The sequence below is a fragment of the Doryrhamphus excisus genome, chromosome 5, assembly GCF_030265055.1.
Source record: "Doryrhamphus excisus isolate RoL2022-K1 chromosome 5, RoL_Dexc_1.0, whole genome shotgun sequence".
Lineage (NCBI taxonomy): Eukaryota > Metazoa > Chordata > Actinopteri > Syngnathiformes > Syngnathidae > Doryrhamphus > Doryrhamphus excisus.
The window spans coordinates 15284448-15304302 of NC_080470.1; the positions used below are offsets into that span (position 1 = coordinate 15284448).

General features: G+C 41.2%; 1 protein-coding gene across 9 annotated transcripts in view; it reads left to right on the forward strand.

The window, feature by feature from the left end:
• Positions 1-19855, forward strand: part of fbn2b (fibrillin 2b) — a 145385-nt gene that overhangs the window by 88318 nt on the left and 37212 nt on the right. For all 9 annotated transcript variants that reach the window (XM_058073248.1, XM_058073249.1, XM_058073252.1 and 6 more), the window contains 16 exons: positions 4431-4583; positions 4714-5004; positions 7422-7565; positions 7728-7847; positions 7914-8039; positions 10213-10335; positions 10623-10898; positions 10982-11035; positions 11111-11236; positions 12755-12880; positions 12992-13111; positions 14542-14679; positions 15908-15958; positions 16037-16162; positions 16250-16474; positions 19726-19851. In XM_058073248.1, the coding sequence (XP_057929231.1) occupies positions 4431-4583; positions 4714-5004; positions 7422-7565; positions 7728-7847; positions 7914-8039; positions 10213-10335; positions 10623-10898; positions 10982-11035; positions 11111-11236; positions 12755-12880; positions 12992-13111; positions 14542-14679; positions 15908-15958; positions 16037-16162; positions 16250-16474; positions 19726-19851 (2325 nt within the window). The remainder of the gene's footprint in view (positions 1-4430; positions 4584-4713; positions 5005-7421; positions 7566-7727; positions 7848-7913; positions 8040-10212; positions 10336-10622; positions 10899-10981; positions 11036-11110; positions 11237-12754; positions 12881-12991; positions 13112-14541; positions 14680-15907; positions 15959-16036; positions 16163-16249; positions 16475-19725; positions 19852-19855) is intronic.

Genomic DNA, 19855 nt, shown 5'->3' on the forward strand with positions numbered 1-19855 from the left:
GAAGCCGGGCCGCATCAGGTTTTCAAAAAAAAAAAATATACGCATTTATTAAAAACTGGAAAAAAAATCAATACGCATTTATTAAAAACTGGAAAAAAAAATCAATAAAAAAACTATCTTCAATGCTTTTGCTTCTGCTATACCCTACACTTTTTCAGTACTTTCCGGTTCCGGTTTTCCACACCAAAATATCTCATAAAACATTCCACTGTTCTCAAATATCTTCATTTTTATTTTTCTATACACAAAATAAAATTTTAAAAAATAAACAAATTAAGAATAAAGACAATAAATCAATCAATCAGTAATAAATAAGTAAAATAATAATAAAACAGCAAATAAGAAAAACGTAAGAAACCACATACAGTTGGTAGAGAAATTATTTTTTTCAGATTAAAATGTAGAGTATTAGCAGTTATTTAACCTTTAACATGAACATTAATGAAACTTAATCATTTGACCCAATTAGCAAGTTAGCATCGTACTCAGTTCCATCTGGGAGCAGCGTCGTAACTTTAACAACATGTTTGATCTTGACGTGTATTTTCCGTTTTTATTCCAAATCATTTCCTGCATTTATTTGTAGCCTTTAGCTTCATTGCTAATCCAAAGCAAAACAGGGCGGGGTAACAGGGTAGGGTAACAGTATGGGCGGGGGCAAAAATCATGTTAATTGTGTCCGGTGTGCACACAGCTTTAAGCTGTCATTTCAACATTAAACTTTGGTATCAAGGTGGGGGTCTCAGCGGCCCGCGAGACGCTAGTTTGAGACCCTTGGTCTAATGTAATATCTAGGAGGAGCTATGGAACATGTACAGTAAATAAATCGCATTATACGCTAAGGGAACATATTTGTAGTATTCCTGGTACGGTAACGGTAAAGTCAACTGGGTCCATGTTGGATGTGGTCTGTGTTGTCATGGGGGGGGTAGGGGGCTGTAGAGAGGGCGTGGCAGTAATCAGATCCTAATGCCCTGTCACGCTGGAATCAGGCAAAAATTGGCCCACATGGAACTGATTCATTCCAGACTGCTAGCTCATTAGTGAGATAATGGACATGAGCGCCCCACCCCCAATAATGCTTTAATGTGCCCCCACAGGTACAGTACATACAGTATGCATTCATCCTTATGGAGAGTGAGGGAAATGGTAAAATGGCCACTTTCAACTGCTGCTCCACTGACCCTGACCCGTCCCACTGGAACTTCTTAGTGGAGACCCCAGTCAACCTTTCCCCCTTCCAGCCCATATAGGAACTTCCTCCCCACCCACCACGGAGGTTGCGCAGGGCACCCGTAGGCCGTGTTCTGAGAGGAGCTATTACCCAGAAACCTTTTCATGCATGTGTGTCATAACGGTGGCACGGCTGGAAAAGAACGACTCGTTTTATGAGCTGGGGTTTTTAACGACTGCCCTTTCTAATTGAAGTGTGCAGCCTGTTGCTTCCATGGCCACGCCCCTGCCACTCCAGCCGCACTCTTGTACACCTGCAATGACACCTAGAACGCAGTCCCAAAGTGATATGGCCTACTCTGTCACATTTCACCTCATTTACTAGGGTACTAGTAGACGCTAGTAGACACTAGTAGGGCTTCCAGGTACTAGTAGACATTCACAGGGCCATCCCCGTACTAGTAGACACCAGTAGGGCCGCCAGTAGGGCTTCCAGGTACTAGGAGATGCCAGTAGGGTACTAGTCGATGCTAGTAGACACTAGTAGGGCTGCCGGGTACTCGTAGGGTCTAGTAGGGCTTCCAGGTACTAGTAGACACTCACATGGCCTTCCCCGTACTAGTAGACACCAGTAGGGCCGCCAGTGGGACTGCCAGGTACTAGGAGATGCCAGTAGGGTACTAGTAGATGCTAGTAGACACTAGTAGGGCTGCCGGTTACTCGTAGGGTCTAGTAGGGCTTCCAGGTACTAGTAGACATTCACAGGGCCATCCCCATACTAGTAGACACCAGTAGGGCCGCCAGTGGGACTGCCAGGTACTAGGAGATGCCAGTAGGGTCCTAGTAGATGCTAGTAGACACTAGTAGGGCTGCCGGGTACTCGTAGACGCTAGTATGGCTTCCAGGTACTAGTAGACACTCACATGGCAATCCCCGTACTAGTAGACACCAGTAGGGTCACCAGTGGGACTGCCAGGTACTAGGAGATGCCAGTAGGGTCCTAGTAGATGCTAGTAGACACTAGTTGGGCTGTCGGTTACTCGTAGGGGCTAGTAGGGCTTCCAGGTACTAGTAGACACTCACAGGGCCTTCCCCGTACTAGTAGACACCAGTAGGGAGACACCAGTAGGGCCACCAGTGGGACTGCCAGGTACTAGGAGACGCCAGTAGGGTACTAGTAGATGCTAGTAGACACTAGTAGGGCTGCCGGGTACTGGTAGGGGCTACTAGGGCTTCCAGGTACTAGTAGACATTCACAGGGCCATCCCCGTACTAGTAGACACCAGTAGGGCCGCCAGTAGGGCTTCCAGGTACTAGGAGATGCCAGTAGGGTACTAGTCGATGCTAGTAGACACTAGTAGGGCTGCCGGGTACTCGTAGGGTCTAGTAGGGCTTCCAGGTACTAGTAGATACTCACATGGCCTTCCCCGTACTAGTAGACACCAGTAGGGTCGCCAGTGGGACTGCCAGGTACTAGGAGATGCCAGTAGGGTACTAGTAGATGCTAGTAGACACTAGTAGGGCTGCCGGGTACTCGTAGGGGCTAGTAGGGCTTCCAGGTACTAGTAGACACTCATAGGGCCTTCCCCGTACCAGTAGACACCAGTAGGGTCGCCAGTGGGACTGCCAGGTACTAGGAGATGCCAGTAGGGTACTAGTAGATGCTAGTAGACACTAGTAGGGCTTCCAGGTACTAGTAGACACTCACAGGGCCATCCCCGTACTAGTAGACACCAGTAGGGCCGCCAGTGGGACTGCCAGGTACTAGGAGATGCCAGTAGGGTCCTAGTAGATGCTAGTAGACACTAGTAGGGCTGCCGGGTACTCGTAGGGGCTAGTAGGGCTTCCAGGTACTAGTAGACACTCACAGGGCTATCCCCATACTAGTAGACACCATTAGGGAGACACCAGTAGGGCCGCCAGTGGGACTGCCAGGTACTAGGAGATGCCAGTAGGGTACTAGTCGATGCTAGTAGACACTAGTAGGGCTGCCGGGTACTCGTAGGGTCTAGTAGGGCTTCCAGGTACTAGTAGACACTCACCGGGCCATCCCCGTACTAGTAGACACCAGTAGGGCGCCAGTGGGACTGCCAGGTACTAGGATAGGCCAGTAGGGTACTAGTAGATGCTAGTAGACACTAGTAGGGCTGCTGGGTACTCGTAGGGGCTACTAGGGCTTCCAGGTACTAGTAGACACTCACAGGGCTATCCCCGTACTAGTAGACACCAGTAGGGCCGCCAGTGGGACTGCCAGGTACTAGGAGACGCCAGTAGGGTACTAGTAGATGCTAGTAGACACTAGTAAGGCTGCCGGGTACTCATAGGGGCTAGTAGGGCTTCCAGCTACTAGTAGACACTCACAGGGCCTTCCCCGTACTAGTAGACACCAGTAGGGCCGCCAGTGGGACTGCCAGGTACTAGGATAGGCCAGTAGGGTACTAGTAGATGCTAGTAGACACTAGTAGGGTTGCCGGGTACTCGTAGGGGCTAGTAGGGCTTCCAGGTACTAGTAGACACTCACAGGGCCATCCCCGTACTAGTAGACACCAGTAAGGCCGCCAGTGGGACTGCCAGGTACTAGGAGATGCCAGTAGGGTACTAGTAGACACTAGTAGGGCTGCCAGGTACTCGTAGGGGCTAGTAGGGCTTCCGGGTACTAGTAGACACTCACAGGGTCTTCCCCGTACTAGTAGACACCAGACGGGCCGCCAATAGGACCGCCAGTAGGGCTTCCAGGTACTAGTAGACACCAGAAAGTAAGGTACAAGTAGATAGTAGGTAGATAGTAGCAAGTAGGGTTGCCAATGGGGCTGCCAGGTACTAGTAGTAGATGCTAGTAGGGTTGCCAAGTACTAGTAGACTGGTAGCCCATTGTCATGGATGTGAATCGTCCCAAGTACGACCCATTTGCATAAACCCATTATAATGGGACTGTCTGAGAAGTGCCCAGGGGCCTTGAACATGTTGTACTTGAGGGATTTCAACCACACAAAAGCATGATTATTATTATTATTTTGGAACAAGAGTGAAGTTGTGGTATTCAAAGACTGAAGTGACAAGTGATTACTGTAATAGTAGTATTCTTTAGCACCTGAAAACTTTTGTTGTTGTGCAATAAGTTATACTTATAGTAGTAGCTGGTAGCTGGTAGCTGGTAGCTGGTAGCTGGTAGCTGGTAGCTGGTAGCTGGTAGCTGGTAGCTAGTATTAACTCACACGGTGAGATGAAACCATCCCATATGTCCAATTCTCTTGCAGACCAGCGCGTGGGCACCTGTTTCTCCGCCCTGGCCAACGGTCGATGTGCAGCAGAGCAGACGGGCCAGTTCACCAAGATGCAGTGTTGCTGCGACACCGGCCGCTGTTGGGCGTTGGGGCAGATCCCTGAGATGTGCCCAGTGAGAGGCTCTGGTGAGCGTCAAGACTGTATTCCTTTCCACAGTCATGCCCAACGGAATGCCAAACCCTCCACAAATTCCTTTCCGTGCCATGCATACATACATCTTATTATATCATCGTTGCTCGCCTCTCTATCTCCTAGACGAATTCCGTCGTTTGTGCATCGTGGGCCTTCCTCAGGGACACGGCCCCCCGAACGGCTACCCCAATGGACACTTCCCCGGCAACAACGGCTACGGGTACAAGTTCCCCGGTATGCCTAACGGGAACGGAGGTATCGGCGGCAACGGTGGAGGTGGCTTCGGCGGCAACGGAGGAAGCTTCGGAGGCAACGGAGGAGGTTTCGGAGGGAATGGAGGCAACGGAGGCGGCTTTGGCGGGAATGGAGGAACGTTTGGAGGCAATGGAGGAGGACATATAACCCACCCAATAGGTCAGCTGCTCTTTATCATCCATCCAGTTTCTATTGGATCCTGATCCTGGAGCCCAAGGGTGTCCAAATTTTTTCTAGCCACGGTCATAGAGTCAAAAGACCTTTTTTCATAACCCATTTGAAAAATTACATAATTGCACAGCTGTATTCTTGTTAAGATACAGCTTTTTCCTTGAATATTTTGACTTTATTCTCGAGTCTTCCTCGAGCAGCTGTGAGTCAGTAAAAATTACACCTATTTTGTCGTCCATTTCTGCTGTTTTTTTATTTTTTATTTTACCAAACATTTAATCTTTCTTGGGAAAATATGGTAAAAAATAAATTTTCTTCTTGTAACATTAATGCATTATTCCTATGATATTATTTTTACTTTGTTCTTGTAATACATTTTTCACAAGCCCTTTATACAATTATAACATTATTATTTTGTAGTTTTTTCCCATAATATTAAGACTTACAAAAAGCAATTTTTTCCCTTAAAATATCACTAAAATTACATTCTTTTTAGTTTTAAAAGTTTATAAGTTTTTGCATCTACAATTGCAATGTGTTTTCTTCTTAGAATATAACTCTTTTCTTTTAATATTTTGACTTTATTTGTTTTTTACAACTATTTCAACTTTTTAATTTAAAAAATTGTGACTTTATTCCCATAACATTTTGATATTTTTGATAACTTTTTATCCAACCTAATTTTTTTTTAAAGCATAGCTTTATTTGTTGTTTTGTCTCTTTCTCATAATATTATTTTTTTACTGTATATTTAAATGGTGTTGTTTTGTGTTTTTTTATTTTTTATTTTACCAAACATTTAAACTTTCTTTTTGTAAATTTTCTTCTTGTAACATTATGACATTATTCCTATGATATTTTTTTTACTTTTTTCCTGTAATACTATAATTTTTTTCACAAGCCCTTTATAAAATTTTAACATTATTATTTTGTTGTTTTTTTCCCGTTATATTAAGACTTTAAAAAAAGCAACATTTTCCCTTAAAATGTCACTAAAATTAAATTTTTTCAAGTTTTAAAAGTTTATAAGTTTATGCATCTACAATTACAATGTGTTTTCTTGTTAGAATACAACTCTTTTCTTTTAATATTTTGACTTTATTTCTGCGTTTTTTTTTACAACTATTTCAACTTTTTCATTAAAAAAAATTGTGACTTTATTCCCATAACATTTTGATATTTTTGATAACTTTTTATCCAACCTAATTTTTTTTAAAGCATAGCTTTATTTGTTGTTTTGTCTCTTTCTCATAATATTATTTTTTTACTGTATATTTAAATGGTGTTGTTTTGTGTTTTTTTATTTTTTATTTTACCAAACATTTAAACTTTCTTTTTGTAAGTTTTCTTCTTGTAACATTATGACATTATTCCTATGATATTTTTTTACTTTGTTCCTGTAATACTATACATTTTTTTCACAAGCCCTTTATAAAATTTTAACATTATTATTTTGTTGTTTTTTCCCATAATATTAAGACTTTCAAAAAGCAAATTTTCCCCTTAAAATATCACTAAAATTTATTTTTTTTAGTTTTTGCATCTACAATTGCAATGTGTTTTCTTCTTAGAATATAACTCTTTTCTTTTAATATTTTGACTTTATTTCTGTGTTTTTTTACAACTATTTCAACTTTTTCATAAAAAAAATTGTGACTTTATTCCCATAACATTTTGATATTTTTGATAACTTTTTTTCCAACCTAATTTTTTTAAAAGCATAACTTTATTTGTTGTTTTGTCTCTTTCTCATAATATTATTTTTTTTTACTGTATATTTAAATGGTGTTGTTTTGTGTTTTTTTATTTTTTATTTTACCAAACATTTAAACTTTCTTTTTGTAAATTTTCTTCTTGTAACATTATGACATTATTCCTATGATATTTTTTTACTTTTTTCCTGTAATACTATAATTTTTTTCACAAGCCCTTTATAAAATTTTAACATTATTATTTTGTTGTTTTTTTCCCGTTATATTAAGACTTTAAAAAAGCAAAATTTTCCCTTAAAATGTCACTAAAATAAAAAATTTTCAAGTTTTAAAAGTTTATAAGTTTTTGCATCTACAATTACAATGTGTTTTCTTGTTAGAATACAACTCTTTTCTTTTAATATTTTGACTTTATTTCTGCATTGTTTTTTTTTTACAACTATTTCAACTTTTTCATTAAAAAAAATTGTGACTTTATTCCCATAACATTTTGATATTTTTGAGAACTTTTTATCCAACCTAATTTTTTTTAAAGCATAGCTTTATTTGTTGTTTTTTTTACTGTATATTTAAATGGTGTTAATGCTGATGTTATACGTAATTCATGCCAAGCTAACCAGTACACTTACAATGGCAAACTTGCGTGTTAGTGAGTGTTGACTGAAACTTAGATGTGTCTTTGCGTCTCGCCAGGCACCGTCACGGTGAATGACACCATCGATATCTGCAAGCACTTCACCAATCTGTGTCTGAATGGTCGCTGCATTCCCACACCCACGAGTTACCGCTGTGAGTGCAACATGGGCTACAAGCAGGATGTCCGCGGGGAGTGTATTGGTAAGAAACGTACTCCACACATATCAGGTCTCTTCTACACGGACCTGCTGTAGTATTGCTACCATTGCATTGCACTGCCATCTTCTGACAGTGTGTGGAACTTAACTGGAGATGATGGGGTTATAAATATGCAAAAATGAATACCTGTGCTTCTTTCTGCAGACGTGGATGAATGTGTGAGTAACCCGTGCATCAATGGTGACTGTGTGAACACCCCGGGCTCATATCACTGCAAATGCCACGAGGGCTACCAGGGAACACCCACCAAGCAAGCCTGCATCGGTATGGCAGACATAAACAAATACTTGTACATATTGTGTCAATGAAATCCTCGTTTCCTGTCTTTAGATATCGATGAGTGTATTGTCAACGGGGTGATGTGCCGCAATGGCCGCTGCGTCAACACAGAGGGAAGCTTCCAGTGTATCTGCAATGCTGGCTTTGAGCTCACGCCTGATGGCAAGAACTGCATTGGTAAGGAGACTGAGTAGTAGCAGGTAGAACCAGGGTCCAGGTCAAGCCCAACCGCCCAAGTCATTCAGTGAAACTCGGGTCTTCCTTGAGCACCTATGAGTCGGTGAAACTTGAGTCTTCCTTGAGCACCTATGAGTCAGTGAAACTCGAGTCTTCTTCGAGCACCTATGAGTCAGTGAAACTCAAGTCGTCCTCGAGCACCCGTGAGTCAGTTAAACTTGAGTCTTCCTCGAGCAGCTGTGAGTCAGTGAAACTCGAGTCTTCCTTGAGCATCTATGAGTCGGTGAAATTCGAGCCTTCCTTGAGCACCTATGAGCCATGAAACTCGAGTCTTCCTCGAATACCTGTCATTCAGTCAAACTCGAGTCTTCCTCGAGCACCTATGAGTCAGTGAAACTCGAGTCTTCCTCAAGCACTCGTGAGTCAGTGAAACTCGAGTCTTCCTCGAGCACCTATGAGTCGTTAAAACTCTAGTCTTCCTCGAGCACCTATGAGTCAGTGAAACTCGAGTCTTCCTTGAGCATCTATGAGTCAGTGAAACTCGAGTCTTCCTTGAGCACCTATAGGTCAGTGAAACTCGAGTCTTCCTCGAATACCTGTCATTCAGTGTAACTCGAGTCTTCCTCGAGCACCTATGAGTCAGTGAAACTCGAGTCTTCTTTGAGCAGCTGTGAGTCAATGAAACTCGAGTCTTCCTCAAGCACTCGTGAGTCAGTGAAACTCAAGTCTTCCTCGAGCACCTATGAGTTGTTGAAACTCAAGTCTTCCTCGAGCACCTATGAGTCAGTGAAACTCGAGTCTTCCTCGAGCACCTATGAGTCTGTGAAACTCCAGTCTTCCTTGAGCATCAATGAGTCGGTGAAACTCGAGTCTTCCTTGAGCACCTATAAGTCAGTGAAACTCGAGTCTTCCTCGAATACCTGTCATTCAGTGTAACTCCAGTCATCCTCGAATACTTGTCATTCAGTGTAACTCGAGTCTTCCTCAAGCACCTATGAGTCAGTGAAACTCGAGTCTTCCTCGAGCACCTATGAGTCAGTGAAACCCGAGTCTTCCTCGAGCACCTATGAGTCAGTGAAACTCGAGTCTTCCTCGAGCACTCGTGAGTCAGTGAAACTCGAGTCTTCCTCGAGCACCTATGAGTCGTTAAAACTCGAGTCTTCCTTGAGCACCTATGAGCCATGAAACTCGAGTCTTCCTCGAATACCTGTCATTCAGTGAAACTCGAGTCTTCCTCGAGCACCTATGAGTCAGTGAAACTCGAGTCTTCCTCGAGCACCTATGAGTCAGTGAAACTCGAGTCTTCCTTGAGCATCTATGAGTCGGTGAAACTCGAGTCTTCCTTGAGCATCTATGAGTCAGTGAAACTCGAGTCTTCCTTGAGCATCTATGAGTCGGTGAAACTCAAGTCTTCCTCGAGCACCTATGAGTTGTTGAAACTCGAGACTTCCTCGAATACCTGTCATTCAGTCAAACTTGAGTCTTCCTCAAGCACCTATGAGTCAGTGAAACTCGAGTCTTCCTTGAGCAGCTGTGAGTCAGTGAAACTCGAGTCTTCCCCGAGCGCCCGTGAGTCAGTGAAATTCGAGTCTTCCCCAAATACCTGTCATTCAGTGAAACTTGAGTCTTCCTCGAGTACCTGTGAGTCAGTGAAACTCGAGTCTTCCTTGAGCAGCTGTGAGTCAGTGAAACTTGAGTCTTCCTCGAGTACCTGTGATTTAGTGAAACTCGAGTCTTCCTCGAGTACCTATGAGTCAGTGAAACTTGAGTATTCCTCGAGCACTTATGAGTCAGTGAAACTCGAGTCTTCCTTGAGCACCTGTGAGTCAATGAAACTCAAGTCTTCCTCGAATACCTGTCATTCAGTGAAACTCGAGTCTTCCTTGAGCATCGGTGAGTCAGTGAAACTCGAGTCGTCCTCGAATACCCTTCATTCAGTGAAACTCGAGTCTTCCTCCTCCAGCACCTATGAGTCAGTGAAACTCGAGTCTTCCTCGAGCATCCGTGAGTCAGTGAAACTCGAGTCTTCCTCGAATACCTCTCATTCAGTGAAACTCGAGCACCTATGAGCACCTATGAGTCAGTGAAACTCGAGTCTTCCTCATTACCAACAATTCTCCTCGTTAACGTTTACATATATACCTTGACATTGCTTTATGGTCTCCTCCTACAGATCACGATGAATGTGCCACCACCAACATGTGTCTCAATGGCATGTGTATCAATGAAGACGGCAGTTTTAAGTGCATCTGTAAGCCCGGCTTTGCCCTCGCACCCAATGGACGCTACTGCACTGGTATGTATACAAACGTGACAACACACTGTGAAAATAAACCTTCTGTTGTGTTTTTGGTCACACTTCGAAGTACCTTTTTAAGATTATTAGAACTCTCTAACGCACATATTCAAAGTCGATTAATTATCTGTGGCCCCCTGGATGATATTTAAGGTAAATTTCTTGCGTGTTATGGCGTCGGTAGGATGGGTGTTCTGGGACATAAAAGAAAATAAAAGGAAAAAAGAAATAAACAGAGAGTGATGTGATATTGAATATTTGTAATGGATGTTCCTTCCCTCCTCCAGACATTGACGAGTGTCAGACTCCCGGAATTTGCATGAACGGCCGCTGCATCAACTCTGAGGGCTCCTTCCGCTGCGAGTGCCCGCCTGGCTTGGCCATTGACGTGGACGGTAGAGTGTGCGTGGACACACACATGAGGACCACATGTTACGGCGCCATCAAGATGGGCACGTGCTCGCGTCCCTTCCCCGGAGCGGTGACCAAGTCTGAGTGCTGCTGCGCCAACCCCGAACACGGATTTGGAGAACCGTGCCAGCCGTGCCCGTCCAGAAACTCAGGTAACTTTGTGGTCCCTCACAAATCACAGTGGTTGCATTTGGAGGTTGCTAGCGGTATTCCTGTCGTTTTTTGTGTCTTGCAGCTGAGTTCCAGGCTGTGTGCAGCAGCGGTATTGGCATCACAGCTGATGGCAGAGGTCGGTGGAATCTTCATCTAAGAAACACCTTGCTCTTGAAGAAACTTTCAGCCATTTTCACTGACTTCTTCCCAGACATCAACGAGTGCGCCCTGGACCCAGACATTTGTCAGAACGGCATATGCGAGAATCTGAGAGGAAGTTACCGTTGCATCTGTAACATCGGCTACGAGTCGGACACCAGCGGCAAAAACTGTGTTGGTGAGTCAGTTTTTACATGAATTCATTCATTTTCTACCGCTTATCCTCGCGGGGTACACCCTGGACTGGTCGCCCGCCAATCCCAGGGCACATATAGACAAACAACCATTCACACTCACATTCATAACTATGGACAATTTGGAGTCGCTAATTAACCTAGCATGTTTTTGGAATGTGGGAGGAAACCGGAGTACCCGGAGAAAACCCACGCATGCACAGGGAGAACATGCAAACTCCACACAGAGATGGCCGAGGGTGGAATTGAACCCTGGTCTCCTAGCTGTGAGGTCTGCGCGCTAACCACTCGGCCGCCGTGCAGCCCTCAGTTTTTACATTTATGATGAAAAGCTAGCTTAAAACGTGTCAAACACCTGCCCACATCCACGTAGCTTTGCTACATTTCATGTTACAGCATTTCATCTTATGGTGTTGTGTTACAACGTTTTGACCTTTTTATAGTTTTGTGTTAAAACTTCATTTTACAGCATTGTGTGCTACGATGTTTTGTATGTATATGTTTTCTGTTATGGCGACGTTATGAGTCCGACGTTTTATGCAACATTTCAAGTTATGACATTTGATGTTGCAACGTTTTTAAGTTGAAGTATTTTGTGTTTTTGTATTATATTTTTTGTTATGCGACCTTGTGCTGTTTTGTGTTGCAACATTACACATTTTTTGTTATGGTATTTTGATTTTTTTGTATGCCATAGCATTGTTTAGCTTATTAGCATAACATTTCATGTTATGACATTCCATTTTGCAACATTTCGTGTTACAGCATTTCATGTTATGGTGTTTTACGTTATGACGTTTTATACTTGGATGTTTTGTTTTGTAGCATTTTGTGCTATGCCGTTATATTATGGCGTTGGTCACATCATGGCGTTTCATAGTACGGGGTTTTGTGTTGTGTTGAGTTGTGTCTCGCAACATTTCATGTTGTGAAATTTTGTGTTGACATTTTATGCTGCAGTGTTTAATGCACATTATGACATTTCATGTTGCATCGTGTATTCCCGATTTAGATATTTCGCATTATGGCATTTAAAAGTAGGACATTTTGTGTTTGCTGTTTTGTTTTGCGACAATTCATGTTGCAACATTTTGTGCTACAATATTTTGTGGTGCAGCGTTTTGTATTTAGATGTTTCATGGTGTTTTGTAGTACAACATTTTGTGTTATGTTGTTGCAACTTTACATGTTGTGACATTTGCTGTTGCAAATTTGTTGGTTTTATGGTGTTGTGTGTTATGGTGTTTTGTAGTATTTTGTGGTGTGCTGTTTTTTAAATTTATTTCAATTTACAACATTTCATTTTACAACATTTCATTTTACAACATTGTGTTAGACTCGTTTTGTATTTAGGTGTTCCGTGTTATGGGGTTTTGGTGTTTTATTATATCAGGAAGTTGCACATAATATAATAAATACTGCAAAAACCTTTTTGATGCTTATATGTGCAAATATTAGAATGCTTGTTTCATGAATGAATACTTTTTTTACGTCTCTCTCAGACATCAATGAATGTTTGGTGAACCGCCTGCTTTGCGACAACGGCCTGTGCCGAAACACTCCTGGCTCGTACACGTGCTCCTGTCCTAAAGGTTTTGTCTTCAAGCCAGAGTCAGAGACATGTGAAGGTGAACACACACACACACGCACATAGCCTCCTGCTTTCCATCTATTTTTAATGAAGGTCATCATGAAGTTTGCTTTGTTGATTGCTTGATCCACTCGGATAATCCATCCAGATATCAACGAGTGCGAGTCGAACCCGTGCGTCAACGGAGTCTGTCGCAACGTGGTTGGGTCCTTCAACTGTGAGTGCACCCACGGGAGCAAGCTGGACTCTACCAACACCATCTGTGTGGGTAAGACATGCTTCTGCCAAGTACTACTACACTCCACTCTCGAATCTACTGTTAGCATAGCTTTCGGTACAAACAGTCACCTTGGAGTCTATTCATTAATTTGACACGTTAGTGTAGATTTCACCCGAAGAGACAAATGTAGTCTGCCACTGTGCCCACCCCCAAGCGTCTGTACGGTCATTAACTGATGAATATTTGCATGCTTCACCCCCATTATCATACATTATGGACTCAGCTTAAGCTTCCAGTAGTACATCCTTTATGTCAGGGGTGTTCATGCGTTTTCCAGCCAGGTCCACGTACTGAAAACTAGAAACCGCATCTCGGCTTTGTATCAACTTCTCTCTCTTAATTTTGGCCTTTTTTTCTCGTTATATGATTTTAGTCCCGTAATATTTGACTTTATTCACATAATGTTATACCATTTTTCACAACCTCATTTTCCAAAAATTACAACTTAGAATTACAAAATTTTTTGATTATGTCCAATGTTTCCAAAATTGATATTCATTTACTTCAAATGTAATGTACATAGTCTATCCTGGGGGTCACTGGAGCTAGGGTCTGGGCAAGGCTGGGCCGCATCAGGTTTTCCAAAAAAAAACAAAACGCATTTATTAAAAACAGAAAAATATACAAATTTTCTCAGTGCTTTGGTTCCGATTTTCTAAAATAAAAGCTCTGATAAAACATTCCACTGTTCTCAAATATCTTAATTTTTATTTTTCTACACAAAATAAGATGAAAAATAAATAAACAAATCAAGAATAAAGAAAATCAATCAATCAGTAATAAATAAATATAATAATAATAATAAAAACTTAAGAAACCACATATAGTTGGTGGGTAGACAAATGATTTTTTTCACATTAAAATGAACAAAGCATTATTAGAGCCCTGTAGACATGACAAAACACAACTATACTCACATTTATACTTTTTTTATTTACAACATATTACGCAACTGCAGGGTCTTGAGACACATGCTAACTCGCAAACTAGAGAGCTAGCGACCTAAACGGTAGCCTTCAAGTTATTTCCTTTAAACTTAAATAGCCAAAAACTTACCACTTCCACACGGATAGGGAGGATAACTATTAACAGTTATTGAACCTTTAACATGAACATGAATCAAACGTAATATTTTTTTCTGGGTACATGATACCATACAGCATCCATATCAAACTTGCGCGGGCTGCACTAACATTAAACTTTCATATCAAGGCGGGGGCCTCAAACTAGTGTCCTGCGGGCCACATTTGGCCCGCGGGCCGCGTGTTTGAGACCCCTGGTCTATAGTCTATTGGGAGCAGTACTGGTTGGTAAATGTATAAAACACGACTCATTTTGGTTGTAAAAATAAAATGGCTGCCAAAAGCAACAGAGCACTTTGGTCATAGAAAGCTTCGTCTCTGCATGTCACTCCACAGATAGCATGAAGAGCACCTGCTGGCTGACCGTACAGGACAACCGCTGCGAGGTCAACATCAACGGCGCCACGCTCAAGTCCGAGTGCTGCTCCACATTGGGAGCCGCCTGGGGAAGCCCCTGTGAGCCCTGCGAGATCGGTGAGTATCTACGCTTGTTTGGGACGCGGCGCACCGCGTGCTTGCGCAATTCAGTATTTCTGAAAAGGAGTAGGAAGAAGCAGAGCTTATTTAATCCTACCCAACGAACTGTATGGGAAATACTGCTTTAACAGATGAATGAAAGATTGTTTATATCCGTAGCAAGCAGTGCGCAAAGGCAGACAGTAAGGAGTCATTGTCCTGCCCATACACATACGTAGATTGTCTATTCAACAGAGATGGCAATGTCAAACATCATCTATTCTACATCAAAAGAGCATTGCCACAGTAAGCCGTTGTTTAAGACACTGAATTTCCACCAATTTATTAATGTCATAATTTGAGCATAGAAATACATTTTTTTAAACATGATCAGAGAGCTCTACACATTATATAACACCCCTATAGTCACCTTTATACTCATTCATTCATTCATTTTCTACCACTTTTTCCTTACGAGGGTTGCGGGTACACCCTGGACTGGTGGCCAGCCAATCACAGGGCACATATAGACAAACAACCATTCACACTCACATTCATACCTATGGACAATTTGGAGTGGCCAATTAACCTAGCATGGCCGTTTTTGTTTCTTCAGTGACAGTGACTCCGACTGTCACCTCTTTTTGTGTCTCCTACAAAAAAATGTAAATCATGTCTCTGGGGTATAACAACATATTTAGTATGGAATGACTTCAAGAAAATGCTCCAATGAGACGAGATTATCCGTATTGTGCAGGTGAGCAAATCAATGTGTCCTTTTTTTTTCGCACTTGTAAACAAACATGAACTTTCCGATGAAGACATTTGCTCCATGATGAGGAGATTATACAGAAATACTTTCTCCAGAGACCCCACTGTCTGCTTGGAGCATGTGCCCGAATACAGTACACCTCGCTGGGCCGCAGTAGGTGGCTCCATCCCCTCTACACTTGGGAGAGTTATGGCTATTATGTCATCACTGTAAGATTACTGACACCTAGTGACCAGTGTGGAATACTACACATTATCACAATGTCTTTGAATGCGTCTACTGAATGCTATTTTTATGCTTTTTGTTTTACTAGTAATGGTCCATATTCAACCACAAAATAGCAATGATTCATGAATGAATATGTTTATGATATAGCGAGGTGAGAAAGTGGTGAGGGATTAGCGGACTGACAAAATGCTGCAATTCCCGATTCTTGCTCATAATGAAATGTTTGTTTTTTTCCTGTACTTGTAGACACAGCCTGTTCTCGAGGATTCGCTCGCATGAAAGGTGTTGTCTGTGAAGGTAAGACGTTTTGACAGTCGGTAGATGCTGAGTTGAACGTTCAGGTGCTAAAACCGATGTCGATGTTCTTCCCCGAAGACATTAACGAGTGTGAGGTGTTCCCCGGAGTGTGTACAAACGGTCGCTGCTTGAACACTCAGGGTTCCTTCCGCTGCGAATGCGCCGAGGGTCTGACTCTGGACAGTACGGGACGCACATGCGTGGGTAAGCCAGGCCTCGTATATGACATCGAGACAACTGCTTTGAGTTTGAAATGTGTGTAGTGACGCCATTTTTGTCGCCAATGTTCAGACATGCGAAGCGAGCAGTGCTACATGAAGTGGCACGAGGACGAATGCGGCGAGCCCCTGCCTGGGCGCTACCGAGTGGACATGTGCTGCTGCTCCGTGGGGGCCGCCTGGGGGGTCGACTGCGACGAGTGCCCCAAACCCAGCTCACCCGAGTACAGAGCCATCTGTCCCAGAGGACCTGGTTTTGCTAACAGGGACATTCTGACTGGCCGGCCTTTCTACAAAGGTAACGCAAAGGCGCCTTCTACCAAAAGTCAAAAGTTTGGAGACACTTTGTCACGTTATTGAATGAGAAAGCGTCTAAAGACTTCTGACTGGTAGCGTATGTGGTCTAATCCAGGCCAGCCGCCGTTAAAGGGTTTCATTCATTATTGCTATAAGAACCTTTTCTATTATCTCTACCTTGTGATTTAAATTATATTTATATGTTTAAAACAGGAGTGGCCCAAGTGCGAATAATTATAATTATTTAAAAAATATAATTTAGCAACCAAAAAAAAGAGCAAAACTTTGCTAAATAAGCAGCAATTTTAAAGCAATAAAAGTCAAAATAGAAATCAGAAAACAAATGTAATCTAAAGAGGAAAATTACAAGAATAACGTAATATTACAAGGAAAAATAAGGTTCTTATTAGTAACATACAGTGGGAATATTAAGGCAAAAAGACATAATTTTTTTCAAGTGATAGTAATATTATGAGAAACAAACTTGACAATGAATAGAGTAGTAATTTTTGGATAATTAGTTTCAAGAAAATGTTACAATGTCAAAATGTTACAGGAATAAAGTTAAGATTCAGTTGAAATTGTTGGAAATTTAAAAACAAAACAATTGCTGTTATGATCGTCAAGTCAAAATATTATGAGACTAAAATCCGGATTACAAGATGAAAGTGGAAATACAGCTGTCATTTTAAGAGAATAAAGTCTGAATATTAAGAGAAAAAATACAAAAAAGTCTTAATATTACGAGAATAAGCTTGTAATATGAGGAAAAAAGCTTTGAAATACATATTTCAAAGCTTTCAAAGTCGTACTATGAAAATGGTCAAAAATGAACAAAGTACAGTTGTAATTTGGGGAAAAAATTGGTTGGAGAAATATTATAAAATAAAGGGAATAAAGTCAAAATATAGTTTAGCCATCCCTGGTTTAAATCTGAGTAGATTTATCTTAAACTGAATCTTAGTAGAATCTTAAACTGAGTAGATGTGATTGGTAGGATGGAGAAATATTACCAGAATAAAGTCTATTTACGAAGAATAAAGGAAGAATAAAGGAAGAATAAAGGAAGGAGAATAATTTTTTTAATTCATGAGAATAAAATTGTAAATTTATGAGAAAAAAATAATGTATGAGAACAAATTCAGAAATTTGCAAGACAAAAGAAAGTGTTCTTATGCTTCATCCACATATTTGCCACTGTACACACACTCTTTTGGATAATTAGTTTCAAGAAAATGTTACAGGAATAATTCAGTTCATTCAGTTGAAATTGTTGGAAATTTAAAAACAAAACAATTGCTGTTATGATCGTCAAGTCAAAATATTATGAGACTAAAATCCGCATTACAAGAAGAAAGTGAAAAAACAGCTGTCATTTTAAGGGAATAAAGTCTGAATATTAAGAGAAAAAATACATTTTCTAATGAGAATAGAAAGTCTTAATATTATGAGAATGAGCTTGTAATATGAGGAAAAAAAGGTTTGAAATACATTTTTTTTTTTAAGTTTTACTATGAGAATCAAACTAAACAAAATACAGTTGTAATTTGGGGAAAAAAAATGGTTGGAGAAATATAAAATAAAGGGAATAAAATCAAGATGTGATTGGTAGGATAGAGAAATATTACCAGAATAAAGTCTATTTACGAACTTTATAATTTACAGAATAAATGTACGAAACATTTTTAGGAGAATAATTTTTTTAATTCATGAGAATAAAATTGTAAATTTATGAGAAAAAAATAATTTATGAGAACAAATTCAGAAATTTACAAGACAAAAAGAAAGTGCCACTGTACACACACTCCCATTTTTGTTCGTCTAGATCAGGGGTGCTCACACTTTTTCAGCATGCGAGCTACTTTTAAAATGACCGAGTCAAAATGATCTACCCACTACAAAAATGCAAAACATCTATTTATTTTCAAATGTATTGAGGATTATTTGTACGTACAATGTATGTTGATGTACCTTACATAACCAAATGAGCCAATATTGCAAAACACACATAATTAACTATTAAAATTTTTTGTAATTACCTGAGTTCACTTTGATGACTTGCACTGAATTGAACCAGCCAGGGATGCATAGTCCGGACAGTAGCTGCTGATAGCCAGCCTCAAGCACACTTCCAAATGTTTATCAGTCATGGATAATATCCGTATCATAATATCCGTATAATATTCCATATCCGTATGGAAGTGATATGTTTTTTGCCTTTTTACTTGGTCCAGTTTTTGCCTTTTTACTTGGTCCAGCTACTTCACTCATTTTAGTGACCATAAACTTTAGCGAGGGCTTAAAATCTCGCAATTCGCCGACTAGCTTAGCACTTTGCATCGTTGTTTACGCATGAGCGGTGACCTAAAGGTCAAAATTCAGTTGTCATCTGACTGGTTGTCCTGTATGTCAATCAAGTAACGGCGATGGATGATAGGCTGACATCGTAAGTTCTGCTGCACTTAGAGACGTTGTTTGATTTGATTGGTCACCCGAAGGGCAACATTCAGTTGTCATCTGAATGGCTGCCCTGTATATCAATCAAGTGACGGCATTGATGCTGGGATGATATTTTTTTAATGTCACGCCGCGATCGACCAGCGATCGACCAGTACCACCTCCGCGATCGACCGGTAGCTCGCGATCGACTTAATGAGCACCCCTGTTCTAGATCCTTCTTGAAAGAAGTGTGGATTCTTCTTGTGTGGATTCAGCAGATCAATATTGAAGTCTCCACATATGAAAATATTTTTTTTGATTGTTATCAACATTTCAAACATTTGTACCAGAATAATGTTATGTAAACTTTTTACGTAAATTTTTTTCTCATAAATGTATGACTTTCTTCTCATAATTTAATAGCTTTATTCTGAAAATCTCAGATTATTTCCATGCACAGTCGTAACAGGCATTGCCTGAGACAGCTATTTCATAGCTGAGGGAGAATTATGTGACCTTTGGTGCTGGGCATGTGGAGGGGGCGGGGTACGGAACATGGAAGTGAGACGGGCTAGACATGCTAATGTAAATGCTAAGTGCTCAACTGCTCTGTTTTGCTGCCACGTTATAAATAAAAGCTTGCCTTCTTTCCTTCGGGAAGATGCTACGCGTATGACCATATATGATCACAATGCATATTCACACTTTATTTCTCGTATATTTACCACTTTATTTTCAAAATCTCCCAAGGTGGCCCTAATACTGGTAGATCGGAAGACGGTAACAATGGTATTTCTGTGTGTCCTTCCTCAGACGTGAACGAGTGTAAAGTCTTCCAGGGTCTGTGCACTCACGGAACATGCCGGAACACCATCGGAAGTTTCAAGTGTCACTGCAACAGCGGCTTTGCCCTGACGGCCGAGGAGAGAAACTGCACAGGTGA